General features: G+C 41.9%; 1 protein-coding gene and 1 long non-coding RNA gene across 7 annotated transcripts in view; one reads left to right on the forward strand and one right to left on the reverse strand.

Annotated features, from left to right (window-relative positions):
* Window positions 1-13,286, reverse strand: part of RAB2A (RAB2A, member RAS oncogene family) — a 75,085-nt gene extending 61,799 nt beyond the window's left edge. The window contains exon 1 of one of the 2 annotated variants that reach the window (XM_059901939.1): window positions 12,950-13,286. In XM_059901939.1, coding sequence (XP_059757922.1) covers window positions 12,950-12,995 — 46 coding nt within the window. In that variant the 5' untranslated portion in view covers window positions 12,996-13,286. The remainder of the gene's footprint in view (window positions 1-12,949) is intronic. The other variant, XM_059901938.1, reaches the window with a different exon arrangement.
* A 110-nt stretch (window positions 13,287-13,396) lies between these two features.
* LOC132351943 (uncharacterized) overlaps window positions 13,397-22,022 on the forward strand; it is a 127,200-nt gene continuing 118,574 nt past the window's right edge. For all 5 annotated transcript variants that reach the window (XR_009498539.1, XR_009498540.1, XR_009498542.1 and 2 more), the window contains exons 1-2: window positions 13,397-13,671; window positions 14,658-14,747. This is a non-coding gene — a long non-coding RNA (uncharacterized LOC132351943). The remainder of the gene's footprint in view (window positions 13,672-14,657; window positions 14,748-22,022) is intronic.

Consider the following 22,022-nt stretch of genomic DNA (forward strand, 5'->3'; position numbering starts at 1 on the left):
CGTTGGCTTTATTACTCATCTGACTCATACTGAATCTAGTCATGTAAAACTTTTAAGGTTTAGACATGTACTGCTATTTAACCAGGTGACCATCATGTATTTGTATGGTTGTTTTAAACGTAAATATAGGGCTTTCACTTCATTTTTATTAAATTCCATTTTGCTAAATTTAGCCAATCATTCTGCCTGTCAAGGTCATTTTGGATTCTGTCTGGTGTAACCCACACATCAGCTCTTTCAAGCCAAGTGGACTTTATCCAAGTTGTTGCCAATATGAAACATAAAAATCCAGGACTGAGTATAGCAGCACGCTCCCTCCAGCTTGCCCACATGGGCAGTCCTTTATTCAACCAGTTAAAAATCCACGTAGCTGCAAAACCAGAAGAATTTCTTCACCCCATACCAAAGGTTATCCTGAAAAAGTGTAGCAAATACCTTCCTTAAAGGATTGGTCAATCAACTCACCAGGCATACAACTACTACTGCTTTAACTTGTAACTAATAACTAATTTCCCTATTTATTAATCTTTGTATCAAGTAAAGCTTTGGCCATAAGTGATTTTGGACACATGTACTTTTACTTTGCCCTTTGAAATGGTTTAAACTGAAACAACAATACTTCATCCAAAGAGATAAGAAGATAACCTTTGATCAATAGATTCATTTATACTGAAGACTTCTGTACATCTACAGAACTGCCTCTTTCCAAAAGGGTTCAAAATTGAGAGAAACCATTCAAGAGGCATATCAAGGTACCAAGAGTGAGTGTAGGAGCCCACTATGAGCCTTACCACCTCCTTCCTGAAGATCACTGAAAAAGAGCACCTCCTACCTGATATTCTTCTCAATCTCAAGTGGCTCATGAGGACATCTGGGTTTGGAAAAGACTTTTTCTTTTACGCAATCCAGAAAGAATTTCAGGATCAAAGAACTGCCGTTTTGCCTGTTAACATGTGCTCTTATTTCCTTCAACTCAAGTAACTACAGTTTGAGGTCAGCATGGTGAACAGCTTTTTCTACAGGCAAGACCTCCCCAACTAACTTAATTTTAGGATACTCAACAAATTAGAAAAATTATCTCTAAAATATTGCTATTAATGAAGCACTTTGCAGCTTAAAGGCATCTGTGCACAATGTTTATTTCAAACTCACAAAAATCCTGTGAAGCAGATAAGCCAGACATTACTACTAACTTTTTCTACATGAGAAAACTGAAGTTGAAGACATCTGAACTTTACCAAGGGACAAGTAAGCAGAGGAGCTACTACGCTAATCAAGATATTCTAATTACAAATACCAGGCTCTTAGACAATTTTCAAGAGTGCTGTCTAAGCTAAATACCCAGAAAGGACTTAGAATAATATATTGTTTGCCTTCTAGATGCATAGTAGTTATTGCTAAAGGTGGACAAATGCTAAAGGGGGAGCCATCCATCAATGTTAATAATGCCGGAGGACGCAGAGCAAGCATAAAGGCACCACTTACACTGATTTATCAACTGTAAATAAACGAAGGGAAACAAATCACTGACACTTGAGTTTCAAAGACAGCTACAAAGTTAGGGGGAAAAAACCCAAAAACCAGTGCTAGAGCACTGGTGAACAACCTTATAGAGTGTACTAGCTGGTACTGTACACATTTTACAAAGAGAAAACTCAGGAATTTAAATTAATTGTTCATTTGCACAAATGAGAGTTATTGGCAGGTATCCTCTTTTCACATTGCCCTATAAGGAGTAGGTGACACTATACATGCTTGGGAAATCTGACCACCATACTGCTTCCTGTGTGGGACAAGTGCTGCCTCTCCCAAAAGCCCATGGCAAAGGGGCATGCCTGTGACCTATGCCCTGATTCCTGCGAATGGCTGAACCAGGCTGGTGCCTGATAGTAGATAAAAATTCAAATTCCCCAATGATTAAATTCTCCTAGTAAAAGACAGTCTCTCAGATTGAATTTTTTAAAAATATATCACTGGGCTATATAAAAAACAGGCTTAAAAAAACTGACATAGGGCTTCCCTGGTGGCGCAGTGGTTGAGAAGCTGCCTCCCAGTGCAGGGGACATGGGTTCGAGCCCTGGTCTGGGAAGATCCCACATGCCGCGGAGCAATTAGGCCCGTGAGCCACAACTACTGAGCCTGCGCGTCTGGAGACTGTGCTCTGCAACAAGAGAGGCCGCGATAGTGAGAGGCCCGTGCACCGCGATGAAGAGTGGCCCCCACCTGCCGCAACTAGAGAAAGCCCTTGCACAGAAACGAAGACCCAACACAGTCAAAAATAAATAAATAAATAAATAAATAAATAAATAAATAAATAAGTAACTAGTATCACAAGCTTAAAAAAAAAAATTACAAACCATATTCAGTTTAAAAAAAAAATACAAACCACATTCAATCAGTTTAAAAAAAAAAAAAGAAGAATCCACCTGCCAATGCAAGGGACACGGGTTCGAGCCCTGGTCCGGGAAGATCCCACATGCCGCGGAGCAACTGGGCCCGTGAGCCACAACTACTGAGCCTGCGAGCCACAACTACTGAGCCCGTGTGCCACAACTACTGAAGCTCGTGCGCCTAGAGCCCGTGCTCCACAACGAAAAGCCACCGCAACGAAGACGGCTCGCTGCAACCAGAGAAAAGCTCGTGCGCAGCAACGAAGACCCATGCAGCCAAAAATAAAATAAATAAAAATTTAAAAAAATACTTAAAAAAAATTTTTTTTAAAGTGACATAGTAGGGCTGAAACAAAAATTAGAGTTGACTGATAACTACTCTGGAGAGTGATTCAGATTAGCTGGTAGAGCTGAAGAGGGGCACCCCTTCCACCCACAGTTCCACTTGAAGGTGTATCTCCAGAACTCAGCACATGTGCTCAAGGAGCAGGCATGAGAATAACCCACGCAGTGCTATCTTTTAGAATGCAACGGAATATAATGAAAACTAAACTGATCAAGCAATAAATATCAACAAAATAGAGCAAAATATATTAATATAGATAAAGCCCTGAAAATAATGTTGAACAAAACAGTTTCAGAGCAAGTACAGTACAACTCCATTAATATGAAGTTGAAAAAAATACAAAAAATACTGTGCATTGTTTATAGGTACATACATACATACATATGTAGTAATCATTTGGAAACTTTCATAGAATAATAAACACCAAATTCAGGAGACTGGTTACCTCTAGGGACAAAGAGGTGAAGCGCATACAATGGGCTTCAACTGTATCAGTAATGTTTCTTAAACAAAACAAAACAAACAAAAAACCTCATTCCAAAAGAAAAAGGAGAGAGGATAAAATAAGTATACACTAGGCAAATATGAACAAACAGTTAATATTTAAAATTAATATCAAATACCTGAATACTAAAAAGTATACTACCAAATACACAACATGTAAAAATTACAGGGGAACTTAAATAACAAAGGAATAATGAACTTTTCAGCAAGATATAAAGCCCATACACACCTTACAAATTAGCCCTCAAGTTCACTGGGGGTGGGGGGGTGGAATCAATTTGACAAAGCTACGAAACAAACAAAAAATCCCCCAAGCTCACCCAACTGTCGTAATAGGAGATATTTACATCTCGCCCCCAAATTCAAAAGACTATGAGGAACACAGAAGGCGTGACACACACAACTAGCAGGACTGCTCTCATGGACAGGTACGGAGCCCTGAACCCACCACACACCCAAGAACATATTTTTCCAGCACATATGCGACACATACAAACAGTGACCAAGTACTTGGCTACAAAATCAGTCTCAAATACTGAAGAATCAATATACACAGTCTGTATTACTTAAGTGAAATAAAGTCAGAAACTAATAATGAAAAAATATTGTTTTTTTAAAAGAAGAGAGAAAAAGAAAAAATACGTTTAAAACAAAAAACACACTCTTAATTATCTTAAGGCTCAAAAGAGAAGCCATCAGAGGAAAACAAAGATTTCAGAGTGTCCAGTTCCCCAAGACTTGTTTACAGTTTTTCTTGGATTCCTCAGCACTCTTCAAATTCTTATCAAAACCTCTCTTCTTCAGCTAGCTGGAGTAGGCTTCTGTTCTTCTTAATCAAATGGGTCCTTCCTAGAACAAAATCAGTCCTTCTACATCATTAGTGGACTTGGATGGGCACACAGACTACATTAAGCAAAGCTGATAAAAATAGATGCTTAATAAAATGAATCTTGCTAAACAATTTTGAATCTTGTTAAAACAATGTTGATAAAGTAAGGAACCTTCCATAAAACATCTAGTGGCAAACAAATATGTTAAGTACAAAAACACATCAACATAGGCTAGGAAAGCAACAGAGTCAAGGATGGCAGACTCTTTAACGTATCAGCTGGCCATAAATGAGCAAGCTAAGCAGGGAAGTGGGAAAAAAAAGAAAAAAATCACCACATTAGGACACATGGAGGGCGAAAGAAATTACTTTTGTTATGAACAGCATTAGTCAAACACTATACAGCACTGGTCAAGTTTGGGTTAGTTTTTCAAATGTATATGGGGAAATTACTGAAACATTCAAAGAAGCAGAATAAAAAATGAGGATGAAATAATAACCATTTCTTGAGTCAGTGTTACACATATTATCTCATTTATTCATTCCATTTTATAGATGAGGACACCGAGACTCAGAGATTGAAGAGGTTGCTCAAGCTCACAGAGCTTGTGAGGAGCAGAGAATAGACTTTATTCTTGTTTTACATAGAACAGTTCTGCCCTGTTTTGCAGAGTGGAGGTGGCTTCTGTTTTAGTAAAGGGAATTGAGGGACTGTGTACTCTCACATCAACTCAACAGACCAAGCAGCTGGTAAGCCAACACAAGAGCCGTGACATGGAATTTGTGGGAATCAAGAAATGCATCTGATACGGGAGAGAGAGCATGGACTCTGGAGTCAGAAAGACCTGGGTTCAAATTCCAGCTTGGCCACTTAATGGCTGTATGATAGGACAATTAGTCTCCCTTTCCTCACCTGTAAAGTGGAGCCTTCCTCACGGATATTACTGTTCAGATTCAATGAGTTATACCACTAGAAAAGGCCCTATGTGTATAAATATACTACTTGTATATTTACATTTTTCACTACTTTACACTGTATTCTTTTTAAGAAGAATCAGAAGAAAATGCCTTTCAAGACTCAATTAAGGGGCTTCCCTGGTGGCGCAGTGGTTAAGAATCCGCCTGCCAATGCAGGGGACACGGGTTCGAGCCCTGGTCCGGGAAGATCCCACATGCCGCGGAGCAACTAAGCCCGTGTGCCACAACTACTGAGCCTGCGCTCTAGAGCCCGCGAGCCACAACTACTGAAGCCCGTGTGCCGCAACTACTGAAGCCTGCGTGCCTAGAGCCCATGCTCCGCAACAAGAGAAGCCACCGCAATGAGAAGCCTGCGCCCCACAACAAAGTGTAGCCCCCACTCACTGTAACTAGAGAAAGCCTGCACGCAGCAGCAAAGACCCAATGCAACCAAAAATTAAATAAATGAATAAATAAATAAATTAAAAAAAAAGACTCAATTAAGGAATAAGTATATGAATGCACGTACTTTTAAGAATGGACACTATAATTAAGGTAAATGAAAACAGGGTTCTCTGAACAGCTTAGTACTAAGTACAGTGCCCACTTCAAAAAGGTATACACAACATGGATATTTACTGTTTCTACCCACTGCTCCTCCTTAGCCTGTTGTGGTAGGCAGAAAAATGCACCTCCCCCCCCCCCACCGAAGACATACACACCCTAATCCCCGGAACCTGTGAATATGCTACCCTACATGGCAAGAGGGACCTTGCAGATTAAGATTACAGATCTCGAGATGGGAGATTATCCTGGATTATCCAGGTAAACCCAATCTAATTATATGAGTCTTTAAAAGCAGAAAACCCTTCCCAGCTTCAATCAGATATGGGATGACTCAAGAAGAGTCAGAAAGATGTGACATAGGACTTCCCTGGTGGTGCGGTGGTTAAGAATCTGCCTGCCAGTGCAGGAGACGCGGGTTCGAGCCCTGGTCCGGGAAGCTCCCACATGCCGCGGAGCAACTAAGCCCGTGCACCACAACTACTGAGCCTGCGCTCTAGAGCCCGTGAGCCACAACTACTGAGCCCGCGTGTCACAAATACTGAAGCCCGTGCGCCTAGAGCCCGTGCTCCACAACAAGAGAAGCCACCGCGATGAGAAACCTGCACACTGCAATGAAGTGTATCCCCGGCTCGCCACAACTAGAGAAAGCCCGCGCGCAGCAACGAAGACCCAATGCAGCCAAAAAAAAAAAAAAAAAAAAAAAAGAAAAAGATGTGACATAAAAGGACTTGATCCACTGTTGCTCGCTTTGAAGATGAAGCAAGGGGGTCATGGGCCAAATCATGTGACGATGTGGGTAGACGCTGGAAGCCGGGAAGAGATGACAGCCAGCAAGAAAACAGAGATCTCGGCATGGAACTCTATCCTACCAACACCCTGAATGAGCAAGGACCCTCCAGAAGGGTACCCAGCCCTGCCAAAACCTCGATGTTAGCCCAGTGCGACACACCTCAGACTACTGATATGTACATGAACTTACGTGGAGCTTCAGAACTCTAAGATAATAAATTTGCATTGTTTGAGCTGCTAAGAATATGGTGGTCTGTTACATTAGCAACATGAAACTAATACGCTCTTGCTTGAATTAAAAAAAACTGTAAAAAATTTTTATGTAAGTGCCCTTAAATCCTTTCGGAAACAAGGACAAGCGAATTGGCCAGTGCATGTAGCCTAATCAGAAGGGGCTACCTGGCACACATTCATCGCTTTCTGAGGCACTAACTCTGTGCCAGGCACAGTCTTGCCTTCAAGAACTTCACTCAGCATCATCCACCAATATTCATTTTCTGCCTCAGATTTGACCAGAAACACAATTAACTGTCAGCTACCCCTGAAAAATGGCAACATTTTCAAGAGAGAACTGGAGAAACTTAGAGTTACATCATAGCTATGAAAAGCAGAAGAGGTGGGGAGAGGGAAGAAATAGTTTGCCCCAAAGGACATAGCTCAGTTTCTTCATCTATGAAATGGTAACCTCACACATACCAGTTGAAGGATTAAAAGATAAAAAGCTTTTGATATTGTGTATGAACTATAAAAAGTGTGGAGAATCCCTCATAAGAATCTACTAGGTAGACAGAGTGCCAAAAACTAACGTAATGGAGAATTCCATATAAATTCACCCTGGATATGACTTAGGGATTACTTCAACAGAATCCCAGAAAGCAGAAAATCTGACAGTAGAAAAGAATCAATTTTAGAAAAACAGGCAAAAAGGCTCATAATTGACAAGGAGAGGAAAGTCACAGGACCACTACAAACAATGCTTTTAAAAAACAAATGTCCAGGACTCACTGCAGATCTACTAAAGCAGCATCTCCAAGGACGAGACCCAAGTCGTTTGAGTTGAGGAACACCACAGGAATGAAAGGGGGTGTCTACGGGTGTATGATAGCAGAGGGAATCTAGCATCTTTTTGCCAGGTGTCCTTTACTTACAAGTGAAGAGTAACAACTAGAATGTGGAGTATTTTAAAACCAGCAAATAAACAAGGCTGATGAAATCAAATGGGAAAGTTTCACAGAAAACAAAGTCAGAAAGAGGGACAAGGGCGGTCAGTATGTGGTTGCATCTTTTGTGGCAAAGGACACAGACTCCCAGACTGAGGATGAGCAGAGAATAACAAAATGGAGCAAGCACAGCTGGGCCAGAGTGAGAGGGAAAAACAGCTAAGCTGGCAAAATCAGGATCTGCTCAAGTGAAACAGCAAAATTACTGGCTACCACAAGAGGAGGAGAGCTGTCGAGATGACATGGGCGAGGGGGAGCAGTGGGGGAGATAAAGGAGAAAATTAATTTCAGGTTGGCGCAGGACCAGGAATGGAGCGGGGGCACAAAGGACAAGAGCACTAGCTAGAAGAGCGAGGGCCATGACTGGAGATGAGGAGGCAGGTTCACCAGGAGAGAAGAGGGGAAAAAGGAATGAGAACAATAGGGCCACGGCCTCTGCGGTTCACTAGAAAGTCTCAGGAGCAATATAAATATTAGGGGCAGCAAGCAGGAAATAAACTGGCTAGGAGAGAAAGAGAAAGAGAAAGGGCAGTCAAAAATCCTGAAAGACTACCAACAACATGCATAAAGCAAAAACTTCAAGGAAATTCTAGATGATGTTAAAATGTATGTTTCAGGCACATTTTAGCTCTCTCATTTAATAAAACAACTAAACACATCTACAAACAGGCAAAACTAAACAATACAGTTTAGGGATGTGTAAGTGATACAACTGTGAAGAAAAGCGAGGGAAGGATTAATACAGAATTCAGGCTAGTGGAAGCCTGGCGGAGAGGTATACGATGAGGCTCTGTATCTCTCTGGAACGGGTGTTTGGTTCAATACTACTCTTTAAAGTGTGTAAACATATAACATGCATATGTTTTTATATGCATGATATATTTTATAATTTTAAAAAAACTTTAATGGAATTTTTCTACCTCCCAATTTCCCAGTTTGTTTTCCTACTGTTTGTTTTCCAAAATAATCTAACAAACTTGCTCATACAATTTTATAAAATGATTGGTGTTTCTGGCCTCAGGTTTTGTAACAAGAAGCTGTACCTCAGGTCTAGTGAATCAAAATTGCTGGGGGTTGGGCCACTGAATCCTTAAAAAAAAAGAAAGAAACCAACACCCTAGGTGACTCACAAGAATCTAAAGAAACTCAAGTTTGAGTCTCCCACAGGAAGAGGTCTTCTTTCTGTTACAGCCCTAAAGCTCTGGAGAATCAAATGCCATTCCTTCCCCAAGATCTCTGGGATTTTGCTCCTGCCCTCTCTCTACTATTTTCAAACTTTCAACCTCAAGTCTCCCCTATCCTAATACACACACACACATCAGCCAACTTGATCCTGCAGCCAACTCTAAACTCACTCTTTCCTTCTCTTTCACACTCAAAGTTTTCTAAAATGGCCCACAGTATGGCTCTGTTTTTAACTTCCCAATACCACTCTCTCTTTTACAACCATCATTGATTGAGCTGCAAACATGTACTTCCAATTACCTAGTAGACATTTCCCCTTTGCTCACCCGGCAAATCCTTGCGCATTCTAATTTCAGCTCAAATATCACCTCCCAGGTAAAGCCCTGCAGCACCTCCCCCAAGCCCCCATCCACTCATCTATTAAACATTTCTGATACTGAAGGCCTACCCTTACTTTTAAGACAAAGTCAAAAACTTTCCAAACAAACAAAAAAATTAAGATGCACGTAGTAAAGGTGGTCAAAAAGTACAAACTTCTAGTTGTAAGATAAATAAGGCCTGCGGATGTAATGTACGTGATGATGAGGACAGTTAACAACAGTGTACTGAAGAGCTGAGAGTTAAGAGAGTACATCTTAAAGGTCTCATCAGAAGAAAAAAACCTTTCGAACTATGTGTGGTGACATTAACTAAACTTACCGTGGTAATCGTTTCGCAATACATACGTTTATCAAATCATTAGGTTGTGTACCTGACACTAATACAATGCTATATGTCAATTATATCTCAAATTAGAAAATACATTCAGATGATGTGATAATGTGTGACCAGGCTGGTCTTGTTTATTTACTTATATAGCACTTGTCCCTGAAAGAGTTTAAGCAAAAAACAAAAACAATCCAACCAAACCAAACGGTGGAGGTGGGCAGAGAAGGAAGAAGAGTGGAGGCGACCGGCCCCAGGCGACAGGGAGGTGTGGGGTTTGTTATCATCTTAAAAGAATGAACGAATAGGAGTTGCTCAGGTGAAAAAGTTCTGACCTAACCTGTCTTTTCCCTTTGGCTGGGAGTGGGGCTTTGGGGAGTGGAGCACAGTAAGAAAGGGTATTTCAGACAGAACACAACCGGGTTTGTGCTTTTGTGTGCCTAGCTGAAAGGCAGGAAAGGGGAGGGAGGGTTAGTGATGAGATTTTAATCGAAGGCAGATGCCAGAATTTTAGAAGCAACAATTACAGGTTTACTACAATTTTTCTCTCCCTCTATACTTGATAATTATCTGCTTATAATATTAGTCCAGCCCTGTTAAAAGCTAATTTCCACTTTATATCTAGGTTTAAATGACACATTTTCCTAAATGATTTTTCAGGAACAAGACACTACCAATGAAAAATTTTAAAGCTATATTTTAACTACATTTGGCCATGCAGTAAGAAAACGAACATTTCAACAGTATCATGATCATGTAAAACATTTTAAAAGTCTCTTCGGTGAAAGAGGGAACTCTGGAAAGGAAAATGTGTGCGGTACTTCCACATTTGTCCTCATTTTAGCTCTCTACTGAGAGAAGGGAAGGCTAATAATGACTGCTTCACAGGCTAGGGAAAGGGAGAATCAGGAAAAACAGTGATTTCCTTCTTTCTAAAATGCTTATTTTTCACACTATGACTTTTTTAAAAACCAGGATGGATTTCCCACTACTGATTACTGATCATTTTTTTGCGTGTGGCGAGGGCCACATTAAGTGGACCTTACAGCTACGGGTATACTTTGAATTAAGAAAACATAGTAAAGGATTTTGGCCAAAGTTAATGATAGTAGTAAGAAAGTGGCAGAATTGGACTAAAGCATTCTTCTGTCAAGTTATTAATGTATGTTAGTGCGAACATTACGGCCTGTTTGGCTGTTCTTCCATCAATTTAATCAAACGTATGGAGCCTACCGTCCGTCTTCTACAGGCTCTTCCTGGAATACAAAACCATACAAAACACTTTTTCTGCCCTCAAGAGGTACATAATCAATTATAAACGCCTACACAAGTGTCTACAGAACAGTCAGGAATTAATATCAGAAGAACGATACACAGTGGGACACATCCAGATAAGGAGTGGTGGTCGCTTCCAGCCAGGACACCAGGAAAGCCTGACACCTCAACAGAACTTCATAAACACGGACCCTGAGAGACTGCAGAGACTCCAGTTAGACTGGGAGGAGTGACAGAATTTCAACAGAGAGGCACTCCAAGCAGAGAGGGTGGCAGAGACCAGGAAAAAGCACAGGGCCTCACTGGCAGGAGGAACGTGGAGACTGGCAAGTACTGGGAAAGAAGGCTAGAGAAGTTAAACACGGGCTAAAATATGGAGTTCCTGAAGGTCAAACTAAAGAACGTGAACAGAGGAACAGCCTCCGAACAGCTGTGTTTGGGGAAGGTTAGCCTGACAGTCAGCTATACCAGCTGAGCTGGAGTGGGGTGAAAGTAAATGCTGTGGACAGTCCAGGGTCAAGTGCTCAGTGCCGGAACTAGGTGGTAACGGTAGCAATGGCAAGAAAGAATGTCCTCCCTTTGAACCGCCAGGGGACTGTTTTTGCATGAGGGCAAATTCCCAAAGAAGGGAGCACCGCCTTGTGAATATTTGTAGCCCCACTACTCCCAGTACAATATTTTACCTACAGCAGATGCTTGGTAAGTAAGCTGAACGAAGGCAACCTGTGAAGGCTAATTTGAAGCGTCACTACCGCTTCATGTCCATAATCACTCTTCTCTCTACTTCTCAAACCCACTCATGTAGCAGTTAACGTGAACTCCCTCTTCCAATCTCAGTGTTACAGCCTTAATCAAAATTTGCCAGTAGGCTTTAGAACCCCACTTCCTTCAAGTATGCCACAGCATTTAAAAAAGTATATAGATGCGCTATGAACATGTGCAAAACATTGCTTTATCCAAGAATTTACGCAGAAAACTATCCCGTTTCCACACGCACACCAAAAAGCCTTGCTGAAAGACTATGTTTACAGCAGAAAGTTTTTCTTTTAGGCAGCAATCAACATGCTTCTTGTGCTACTTATTCAATCTGCCATATCACTAGTGCAACCACAAGCTGCTGCTTACATTTCCAAAGTTGTGCAAAGGGTCCAAAGTTGTGCAAGAGTCATCACTGAAATCAGACTCCGGTATATTAATAGTTATAACACCTGAACAAGTCTTAGTTTTATTATCAGATTCAAAGTAATACCCAAAAATCACAGATATTAAAAATATTTTCAACGAGTTTGGCTACTGTATCTGCGAAATACAATGGGATGTTATCTTCAGTGCAAATAACTGTATTTCTTTCTGCTTCGAATGGACATCAATTCACCTGATAACTGGCAGTTGTGAGCCTGGATTTGATGTATCGAAAAAAACAAAGTGTCCCCAACACACACACACACACACACACACACACACACACGCCAGCGCACACCCTAGAGCGCTGAACGACCTTGCATTAGTATCAAAGAACCCCAAGTTTACACGTGGCAGAAGTCAACAGAACTCTTTCATGCCTTAATGACCTCGAAAGGGATTCCCCAGGCGTCAAGTAACAGGATGGGACTTACTCTGACTTGGGAGCTGAGAGTAATAAAACTACATACCTATATTACTACTATTATTATTTTTTAGAGGTTTCTGTCTGTCCTCAGCTAGCTGTCCCAAGCCAGCGAGCGCTCTGTCCGGGCCTCGGCAGGTGCGTGTGGGTCAGGAAGCCCAAGGCCCTCCTCCCATCACCGTCTGCTCTCCTCGGCCCCGCTTTCCTCTCTGGGGGGCGGCGAAGAGGCCCAAGGCGAGGGGCCCGGGGCAGGGCGTGCGATCCTCAGAGCCAGGCCCTGACGGCCCCGGGATGGGCCGGCCCTCCTCTCATACACTCCCCAGATCGCGCGTCGAAACGGCGGCCGCGGCCCCCAGCTGCAGGGCCGGGGCCGGGGCGGCGGGTCGGCCCGGCCCGGCCAGGCCGCGGCCGCTCGCAGTGCCCACGTCACCAGCTCCAGCACTGCGGAAATAGAGCGGCGCGGCCGGCGGGGAGGCGCCCGGCGGCGGCGGCTCCCGCGCCGCGGCCAGACGCCGTCTGCCGCTCAGCCCCGGCCCGGAGGCCGCCGACCCCCGCCCGCCGCGCTCCCGGACTCACCTGTGTCGCCGATGATAATGTACTTGAAGAGATAGGCGTACGCCATGGCCGCGGCCGCTCGGTGCCAGGGCACACGGCTCCTCCTCCTGCTCGGGCTCCTCCTCCTCCTCCTCCGCGCCCCTCACCCCGGCGCCGCTCGGCCTCGAAACGCCAGGCCCCGCCCGCCGCAGCCGCCGCCGTCGTCGTCAGCCGCCGGGAGTGAGGGGCCGAGAGGAAGCGGGACAAACCGACACCGTCTGAGCCAAGAAAGACAGCGCCCAGCGGAGCCCGGCTGAACAATAACAGCCGCCGCAGCGCCTCCGCCCCGCCTCCGCGCCGACCCGGAAGTGCTGCCGCCGCCGGCGCCGCCGGGGGAAAGGGGAGGAGCCCCGCACGCCGGCAGCGCCCCGCCGGCTAGAGCCCCGCCCCGCCAGAGCCCCGCCCCGCCAGAGCCCCGCCCCGCCTCGCCCCGCCTCGCCGGAGACCCTCCCGGCGCCGCGTCGGCCGCTGCCGTCCGCGCAGTCGGCCCAGAGCCGGGAGAGGCCGGGCGGCGGTCTTGCCGGCTTGTTTGAGCGGCAGACGCTGGCGGCCGGGAGACGCTGGGGCAGGGGTGGGGCCTTGCGGCTCCGTCGCCGCGACGCGAGCGGAGCCGCGTCTTTCCGCCCTGCGGTGGGGACGCGGGACACGTGGTGGGAAGGCGGAGGTCACGTTCGGCGCAGGGCCTGCCCTGGGCCCGTGACAAGGTGTTCGAAAATGATGGGGCCTCTCGGGGCGGGGTTGGAGGGCGAGGCTGTATCTGTGGTGCGGGACGGGGTTTGACAGGGAAAATGGAAGTGTTTGTAAATTCGAAACCCTAAGTTAGGGAATATGCGGTAAACCATGATATGCACCTGCGGTGGAATACTATGCGGTCTTAAAAAAAAAAAAGCCTGACTTAACGTTACGCAAAAACAAGGCACAGGACTCAGTGTATAAATATACATTTATGTTATATATATTATTTATATATACAACTATCTTATATATAGTAAGTGATACATAAATTACATTTGTATGTTTATAAGCTATATTTTATTGTTATATAAATATAAATAACTTATTTTACCATTGTGTAGAAAAATGACAGGGATATACGTAGAGACCCATAGTACGTAGTCAATTTGAAAGGACACAACTGGGACCAGGGGAAGGAGGGGATGGGATTGGAGGGAAGATCTACTTTTCACTGAATTTTTCAAGGGCAGTTTGAAATTTTTGCAGTGTTCATGAATAACCTATTGAAAAATGCACTTAAAGGAAAAAAAGTAACTTTTCTGTTTATTCAACTAACACTTTAAGTACATACTATATTTCGTGCACTGCTAGGCCCTGGAACTAAAGGCAAGACACTGTTCTAAAGGAGCACGCAGATTTTGGAAGAGGAGATGCAAGACAGAGTTAAAAGTGTCAGGATAGGTTATCTAGAGAAGATGATGTCTGACCCAGAAATATGAAGGAAGAGTTTGTCAAAAGGACAAAAGGTGGGGGAAGGGAACTGAAGTTTAGGCACAGGAAACAATGTGCAAAGGTCCTGGATCTGTTCAGGGAATTTAAAGTTGCATAAGGAAGCTCATTTGCTAACCCATAGCCTCTAATGTTGGCAGTGGAAGGAGAGCCATTGCTAGGGCAGAAGTGACTGGGGTTTAGTGGCTCTGGTTCCTGTTGTCTAATATTTTCCTCTCCCTTTTAGGATCTGTCATTCTACCGAAACCTTCACGCTGGGCTGGCAGTAGTTAGTTGCTACGTGGTTTGAATGGCCTTTCCAAACGTCAACTCACAGGTTTTTGTTTGTTTGTTTGTTTTTACTGTTTGGAGGGGATTTTCAGGGATAGCACACAAAAATTTGATGTGAAAAATTACCTGGAATTGCATAATCTAGTTCACTCATCTTTAGTTTGGGGGAGGAGAAGTCCCTTCTTAGGCCTGCCATGTTCCAAAGGCCATTTTGTCCCTCCCATCTGAGTGCCTTCACTCAAGTCTTTCCTGGTGATAGACATGTAGAAAGTTCTCTCCTTCCAGGAGAAACTCAATTTCTTACTACTCTCAGCGGTATGCCCTTTACACATAGCCTGAACAGGACAACTCTATGGAATGTTCCACGAAAGCCTAGCATCCTTACGATCGGAAGCATTCCCATACTGTTAGAGGAGGAGAACTGTGGGAGAAGTCACTGGTGCCAGATCACGCACGGGCTTGTTGCCATGTCAGGATGCATGAGGCACTTTACCCAGTGGACACAGGGAAACTGGGAAGAGAAAGGTCAGAACTGAATGTAAAATATTATAGAAAAGGATATGTATAGAGCTTTAGAGGCAATGCAGCGTAAAGAGAACTTAGGAAACCTGCTTTTGATCTTGGTCTTACCACAAACTGGTTGGATGATTGTTGCAAATCTTTTGGCCTCCTAGAGCTTTGACACACTCATTGATAAAGCGACGGAGCTAAGTGTTACCTGAAAGGTCTATTCCAAGTCTGAAGTCCTTTAATTTTATGTCTATCCACCTCCAGATCTAAAGCACCTGTAAAGTAGGTGGTGATCTTTCTCTCATGAAAATGTCAGGGCCACAGGACTGAAGTGTATATGGTTCTTGCACAGAACTGAGAGGTGTTACAGTTACTGGTGCGCAGGAATTGTAACAGTCAGTGGCTTTGAAAAGAGCAAGGACTAGATTTTCAAGTCCCTCGCTGAGCCTCGGTTTCCTTGTCTGGAAAATGTAGAGAATAACTGCTTCACAAAGTCAATTTAAGATCAAATGAGATAATATATGTGAAGATATTTTGTAAATTATGAAAAACATATACTTAATACGTGAAACCCTTAGTGCTGCATAATTTTTAAAAATTACCTTGAGGGAGTTAAGGCCTAATCACTATACAAATTCCTGTTTTAAAGTCAGCTCCTTTCCTGTCTCTATTTTATGTCTTGACGTTTATTTTTTTCTATGTGTAATTCATAATATTTTGTTATATTTTCTCTAAGCCTATATGCTGTCTTAAATTCTCTTTGAAACAAGGTGTAAATAAAACCCACACAAGCTTCATTTTAAACACTTTACTTAGCCCCCAAAATCCAAAGACATTTTTTCAAGAAAAACTCCTTAGACAAAAATGACAGAAATAAAACTCTCTCCCCTTAAATCATAGGATACTTCCTGGGATTTTCCATTCTGTTCGATTTTCAGCTATAATTTCACTCCCTTGGGGATGAATTCTGATAACCTCATCTCTCAGTCTTACATCATATGTGGTCTGAAGGTCATAACTGTGAAATTTAAGGATTGTTTAAGGCTACATTCTCCAAGGTCTCCTTATTCAAGTTTTCCATGACATTTTAAAGCAGAGTATAATATTAGACTTTTGAATTTACTCTTCCCAACCAAACTTTTCATGTGTTTAAATTTTCTCTGGTTTTGATCGCTCTCAGACTGTGGGAAGAGAGGTAGTGGGGGAATGGAATGGGAGAGGAGTGGCTTGGAATACTGTAACCCATAGGTTCTTACTTTGGTTCCCATGGTTTCCTTAGCCAGCTCTCGAATGCACTCTGGGAGCCCTGTGATCCTTCAGAAATGATATGCACAATGTTGTATGGATTTGCATATATGTAATTTTATGGGAGAGATCCTCGCACGAGTCCATGACCCAGAAATAATTAAGAACCACTGTGAAATGCTTGCTTTCAGCCATTTCTAAACACCATGACAGAATTAATTTTCCTGCATATACTAATAAGCTCAGTAGCAGTTCTGGAGGAAGAAAGAACTCCGTTCAACTCTTGAATTTACCCCCTATCAGTTGAGTGATCTTGGATAAATTACTAAACTCTCTAAGCCTTAGATTCCTCATGAGATGACACAAGTGTCTAGCAAAGTGTCAGGCTCTCAGGAGACACTAAGTAAACAATGAAGTCATTTCCCCCTTTCCTTCACCCTCTCCCTGTCTTCCACCTCCAACCTGTCACTAAGAACCGTAGGAGTTAAATGAGCCCAACAAAGACCCTTCCCCCCTTAAAGGAGATTAGAGTCTCTCTCATGCTAAGTCATGGGTAGTCATTGTAATATATAATGAAATAATCATACAACTCACCATAATGCAGAATCCGTGGGAGCCCTGAGTTTCTTTTCCTGCAACTAGATGGTCCCAGCTGGGGTGATGGGAGACAGTGACACCCGAAGTGTGTTGCTTGTGTCCACTCTACTCTGTAGCAATCAGCGTAATTGTCACTTGCCACTCACTGATAGGGTGTTGATATGTCTGCAAGCAATTGATTTACTCTGGTCTCTGTGCAGTCAAACCTCGCTGCTAATGATGACCTGCATATGTAGCTGCTCCCCAGCAGAAGTGGAAGGAGGGCCATCTAAGCTGAGCCTTAAAGGGCCTTGTCTTGCATCGTTATTGCTTTACTAGTCATTCCAGATGTTTCGGCAGCCCTCTCCACTGTACTTTGTTCACCTTATCCACCTCATCTGCCATTTATATTCTTGTTGGGTAACACACTTAGTATTCCCTCTCTTACTTTTCTACTCATGACCGATTTCTGACCACTTGTCAAAGCCAGAAATGACTGTTTTCTCTCTTCCATTCCATTCTTTTTTTTTTTTTTTTTAAACATCTTTATTGGAGTATAATTGCTTTATACTTCCATTCCATTCTGCTCATCCTTCAGAAGTTTACTTGAAGGGTCAAAATGGAACGATTGCAAATTCGCATCCTGAGTCAATGTGTGTGTAGGTGAGTGAAGAAACTTTCTTTTGTATGTAGGTTAGTTTTTTTATCGATGGACTTACCATTCATAATAGAAGGGGCCTACATAAGTGCACAACTGAGAGAAACAGTGAATATTGGAATAATAATAAGCTCATTTTATAAAACCGTGGATTAAAAAGTATAACTACATAAAATATTTTGAATTAATGATTAATAACAAATTTAAAAATGAGTTAAAAACCAAAATAGTGTTCCTGAACTACCTACTTTTCTCAGTCCTTAACAGTTGCCTAGTGCTTTCCACAGAGAGAGTGGTCTGGGGAATGGCCCAATATTGGATTCCAGGAGGCCTGAATTACAGTCTTTCTTGCCACCAACAAGCTGACCTTGAGAATTTTTGTCATATACTCAATAGAGATGATAATTCCAGTTGCTAATAGAATCACTGGGAGGTAGATATGAGAGCACTCTGAAAAGTACATTATTACTAAGAGAGAGTGTATGTACCAAATTGCAGGTGAATGATTTTCTTGAATGTATCTAGGTATATTAGAAGACTGACCCCTATAGAACTGTATAACATCAGTAATATTTTACTATCTGCATTGTTGGGTTTTTGTCAGCAAAGACTAGACCATGCAATTACTTCAAACCCTCTGGTTTGAACACATATTCATCCATTTATCCTGTATGTGTTCTATGTCTTGTGTTCATTGGTAGGTGTCCTTATTTTGGAAAAGTCGGGATCAGGATGAGAATGAGGATACCTGAGGAGTGCACCTCACATTTTGCTGAAGAGAGAACCATTTACTACTCCCATGAGTGTTTCAGTTTATTTTAATCTTTACCCGTGAAGGTCTTTAAATTTTGGCAAAGGGAAATCCATTTTCTCTCCATTTTTGAGGACATGATAAGCTAGCTGTGTCCCAGTGGGAGGTGCGGACACTGAAAACCTTCTGTCACTGATGTCTTTTGTGTGAGATGGGTGCCAGGAATTACGGGATCACATTTCAACCTTCTTCCAGCTCCCCTCCCTCCTATATAATCTTTATCTCTGCTTCTAACAGTCTCATTATCAGAATTATCAACATATGGAGTGAGAGAGAGGAAAATGACTATCAAAGAATCACATTTTCACTTCTAATATGGAGAAAATAGGAGTCTATTTGTCCAAACTTTTTTATTTTAAAAAAGTTAATAAAAAAATAAATCTGTTCTTCAAACGTTGAGGTTACATCCAAAGGCTCTCATGTAAAAATCTGGAAGGCTAATTTAAATTTGTCCAAGAATCATTGCTGTACTTCTACCGCTCTTTTAAATTTCTCAGTTTAAGTAATCTGGGGATCAATTCCCAGCAATTTCTTCAAATGAAACAGATTATGAAAAAGTACAGTATAACCTTACAACAGCAGTAGACATTTATTCTCACACAATTTTTATGCATCAGAAATCTAGGTGCAGCTTAGCTGGGTGGCTCTGGCTTGGAGGTCTCTTCATGGGGTTGCAGTTAATCTTTCAGCCAGGGCTGCAGTCTGCAGTCATCTGAAGGCTAGATTGGGGCTGGATGATTTATTCCCAAGGTGGCTTATGGCTGAGGCCTTAGTTCTGTACCACATGGACCTCCCAGAGGACTGCTTAGTAGCTTCATGACATGGAAGCTGATTTCTCCCAGCGTGAGAGATAGAGTGAGCATAAGGCCAAAACCTCAGTGTCTTTTATGACCTAACCTTGGAAGTCACATCCCTCCACTTCTGCTGTATCCTTCTGGTCCCATGGACCCACTGTGATAAAACAGAGGAAGGGACTATACAAGGACATTAATAACCAGAGGTGAGGATCACTGTCATCTTAGAAGATGGCTACCACAACCTACAGAGATCAAGTGAAAACAAGGATCTAATATATGTCTAACCATCTGAAATCAGATACATTTTGGGTCAAATCAGTTTCGTTTAACCTGTCTACAATAAAATTTTACTATAAATAGATTAGTCTATAAAGAAGTTTATTGTGGTTTTGGTTTTGGTGCACTTCTAAAAGTATTTTTGAAAAAAAAGACCTGAAAAAGAATCATTTTACAGTTACAAAAGGAAGAGAAAACATATTTTTCAGGTTTTAAAAATTACATTTCAAAGCAATTTTTTGAGGATCAAATACAATGACAACATATCTCCTAAAAAGGATTTTTAAAAAGGAATTGCTGTTTGCTTTCATCTCAAGTCCTTAAGGATTCATGTGGTTCAAGAGAGTTAACAATTTATTTCCACTTTTTCATTAACTTACTTGAATAATTTTATGGGAATCAATATTCTACCTGCACATATTTCCTACCTGCACTGTTATGTCCAAATATTATAGCAGTTGATCATGCGTTTTATGTCTCAGGTTTAAAAAAATCTATATTACAACATGGATGGACCTAGAGATTGTCATGCTGAGTGAAGTAAGTCAGACAGAGAAAGACAAATATCAAGTGATATTGCTTATATGTGGAATCTAAAAAAGTGGTACAAATGAACCTACTTACAAAACAAATTGAGTCACAGATGTAGAAAACAAACTATGGTTACCAAGGGGGAAGGGAGTGGGTGGATAATTGGGAGATTGGGATTGACATATACACACTACTATATATAAAAGAGAACTGATAACCTACTGTATAGCACAGGGAATTCTATTCAGTGCTCTGTAATGACCTATATGGGAATGGAGTCTAGAAGAGAGTGGATATGTGTATATGTATGGCTGATTCACTTTGCTGTACAGCAGAAACTAACACAACATGGCAAATCAACTATACTCCAATAAAAAATTAATTTAAAAAATCTACATTAAGTGGAGGTAGTGGAGACACTGCCTTAAGTTTAAAAGGTTTAATGTACAAACAAGTAGAGTTTGACTATCATCTTATTCCTTAAATGTAGTGTTTTCTTGTACTGTAATATTTATTAGAAAAACTGCAGGATTATGTCACTTTAGGGTCTTATCTTGAAATTTTCATTACTAGACTTAATGGAGAAGATTTTTTATTCTTAGTAAATGGATAATTTTCTTCACACTGCATTTGATACAAATTATAATACAAAAGCGTCTGTTGGAGCAGATTATTCATCATTGATATACTCTACTTTTTGTTAATTTTTCCTTTAGAAAAATCAATTATAGACAAAGACCTCTTTAGAACTAGATCCCGCTTTCTCTCTTTGAATCAACTGAGTGCATTTCTGGAAGGTTCTCGTTTCACTTCACTCCAAAAAACACTAAATCCAAATGCCAAAAGTGAGATTGTCTCATCTGAACCCTGAGATAAGCTATTTTGCTTATTTATAAAAGAACAGACTGAGATTCTTGAATTACTAATTGAAACACAAAAACTGAATTATTTACATTTTCTTTCTTGGAAACAGCAGAGATGAGGAAGTAAGTATAAAGATCTCCCTTGACTTACTGTAGGGTTACATCCAGATAAACCCATCATAAGTTGAAAATATCTGTTAAGTTGAAAATGCATTTAATACACCTACTGAATATAGCTTAGCCTATATACCTTAAACGTGCTCAGAACACTTAGGTTAGCCTACAGTTGGACAGAGTCCTCTAACACCAAGCTTATTTTATAATGGTGTTGAATATATCATGTAATTTCTCGAATACTCTACTGAAAGTGAAAAACAGAATGGTCGTCTAAGTGCAGAATGGTTGTGAGCGTACCATTGTTTACCCCCATGGTCGCGTGGCTCCCTGGTGACTGCGGTTCACTGTGCTGCCCAGCGTCACGAGAGAGAGTATTGTACAGCATGTCACTAGCCTGGGAAAGAGCAAAATTCAGCATTCAGAGTACATGTTCTACTGAATGTGTACCCCTTTTGTAAAATCGAAAAATCGTTACGTCAAACCATGGTAAGTCAGGGACTCTCTGTACAGTATGTTTGACTATAAGCGACCCAGGATACAGGAAATGGAAGGTGGACTCAGTATACAGGCCTCCCACCATTAACATGAATTCACTTAAGAAAAATTTGAAGTCAGGAGACAACTACTCAGTGTGATTAATTTAATGTAGCTGTATAAGAAAGAATTGAGACCTGCTGTTCATATGTCAGGTACTAGGCCAGGTGCTAAGGATATATATATATAGAGAGAGAGGGAAACTAAGGAATCTTAAGCTCAGGGTCCCTCACTTGCATGACCCCTTCCAAGGCAAATGTGTGCACGTGGTCAATTTTCTTTTTTGGTAAAATTTGCAAAAGTAAGATATTTAAACTTTAATTTGTGAATTCTGTTCTTTCTCTCCACTGACACTTTCCCCTTGTGTTGGGAGGTGCTGGAGTGTCTACAGGGTTTTTTTGTT

Source organism: Balaenoptera ricei, chromosome 17 (assembly GCF_028023285.1).
Source record: "Balaenoptera ricei isolate mBalRic1 chromosome 17, mBalRic1.hap2, whole genome shotgun sequence".
NCBI classification, from domain to species: Eukaryota; Metazoa; Chordata; class Mammalia; order Artiodactyla; family Balaenopteridae; genus Balaenoptera; species Balaenoptera ricei.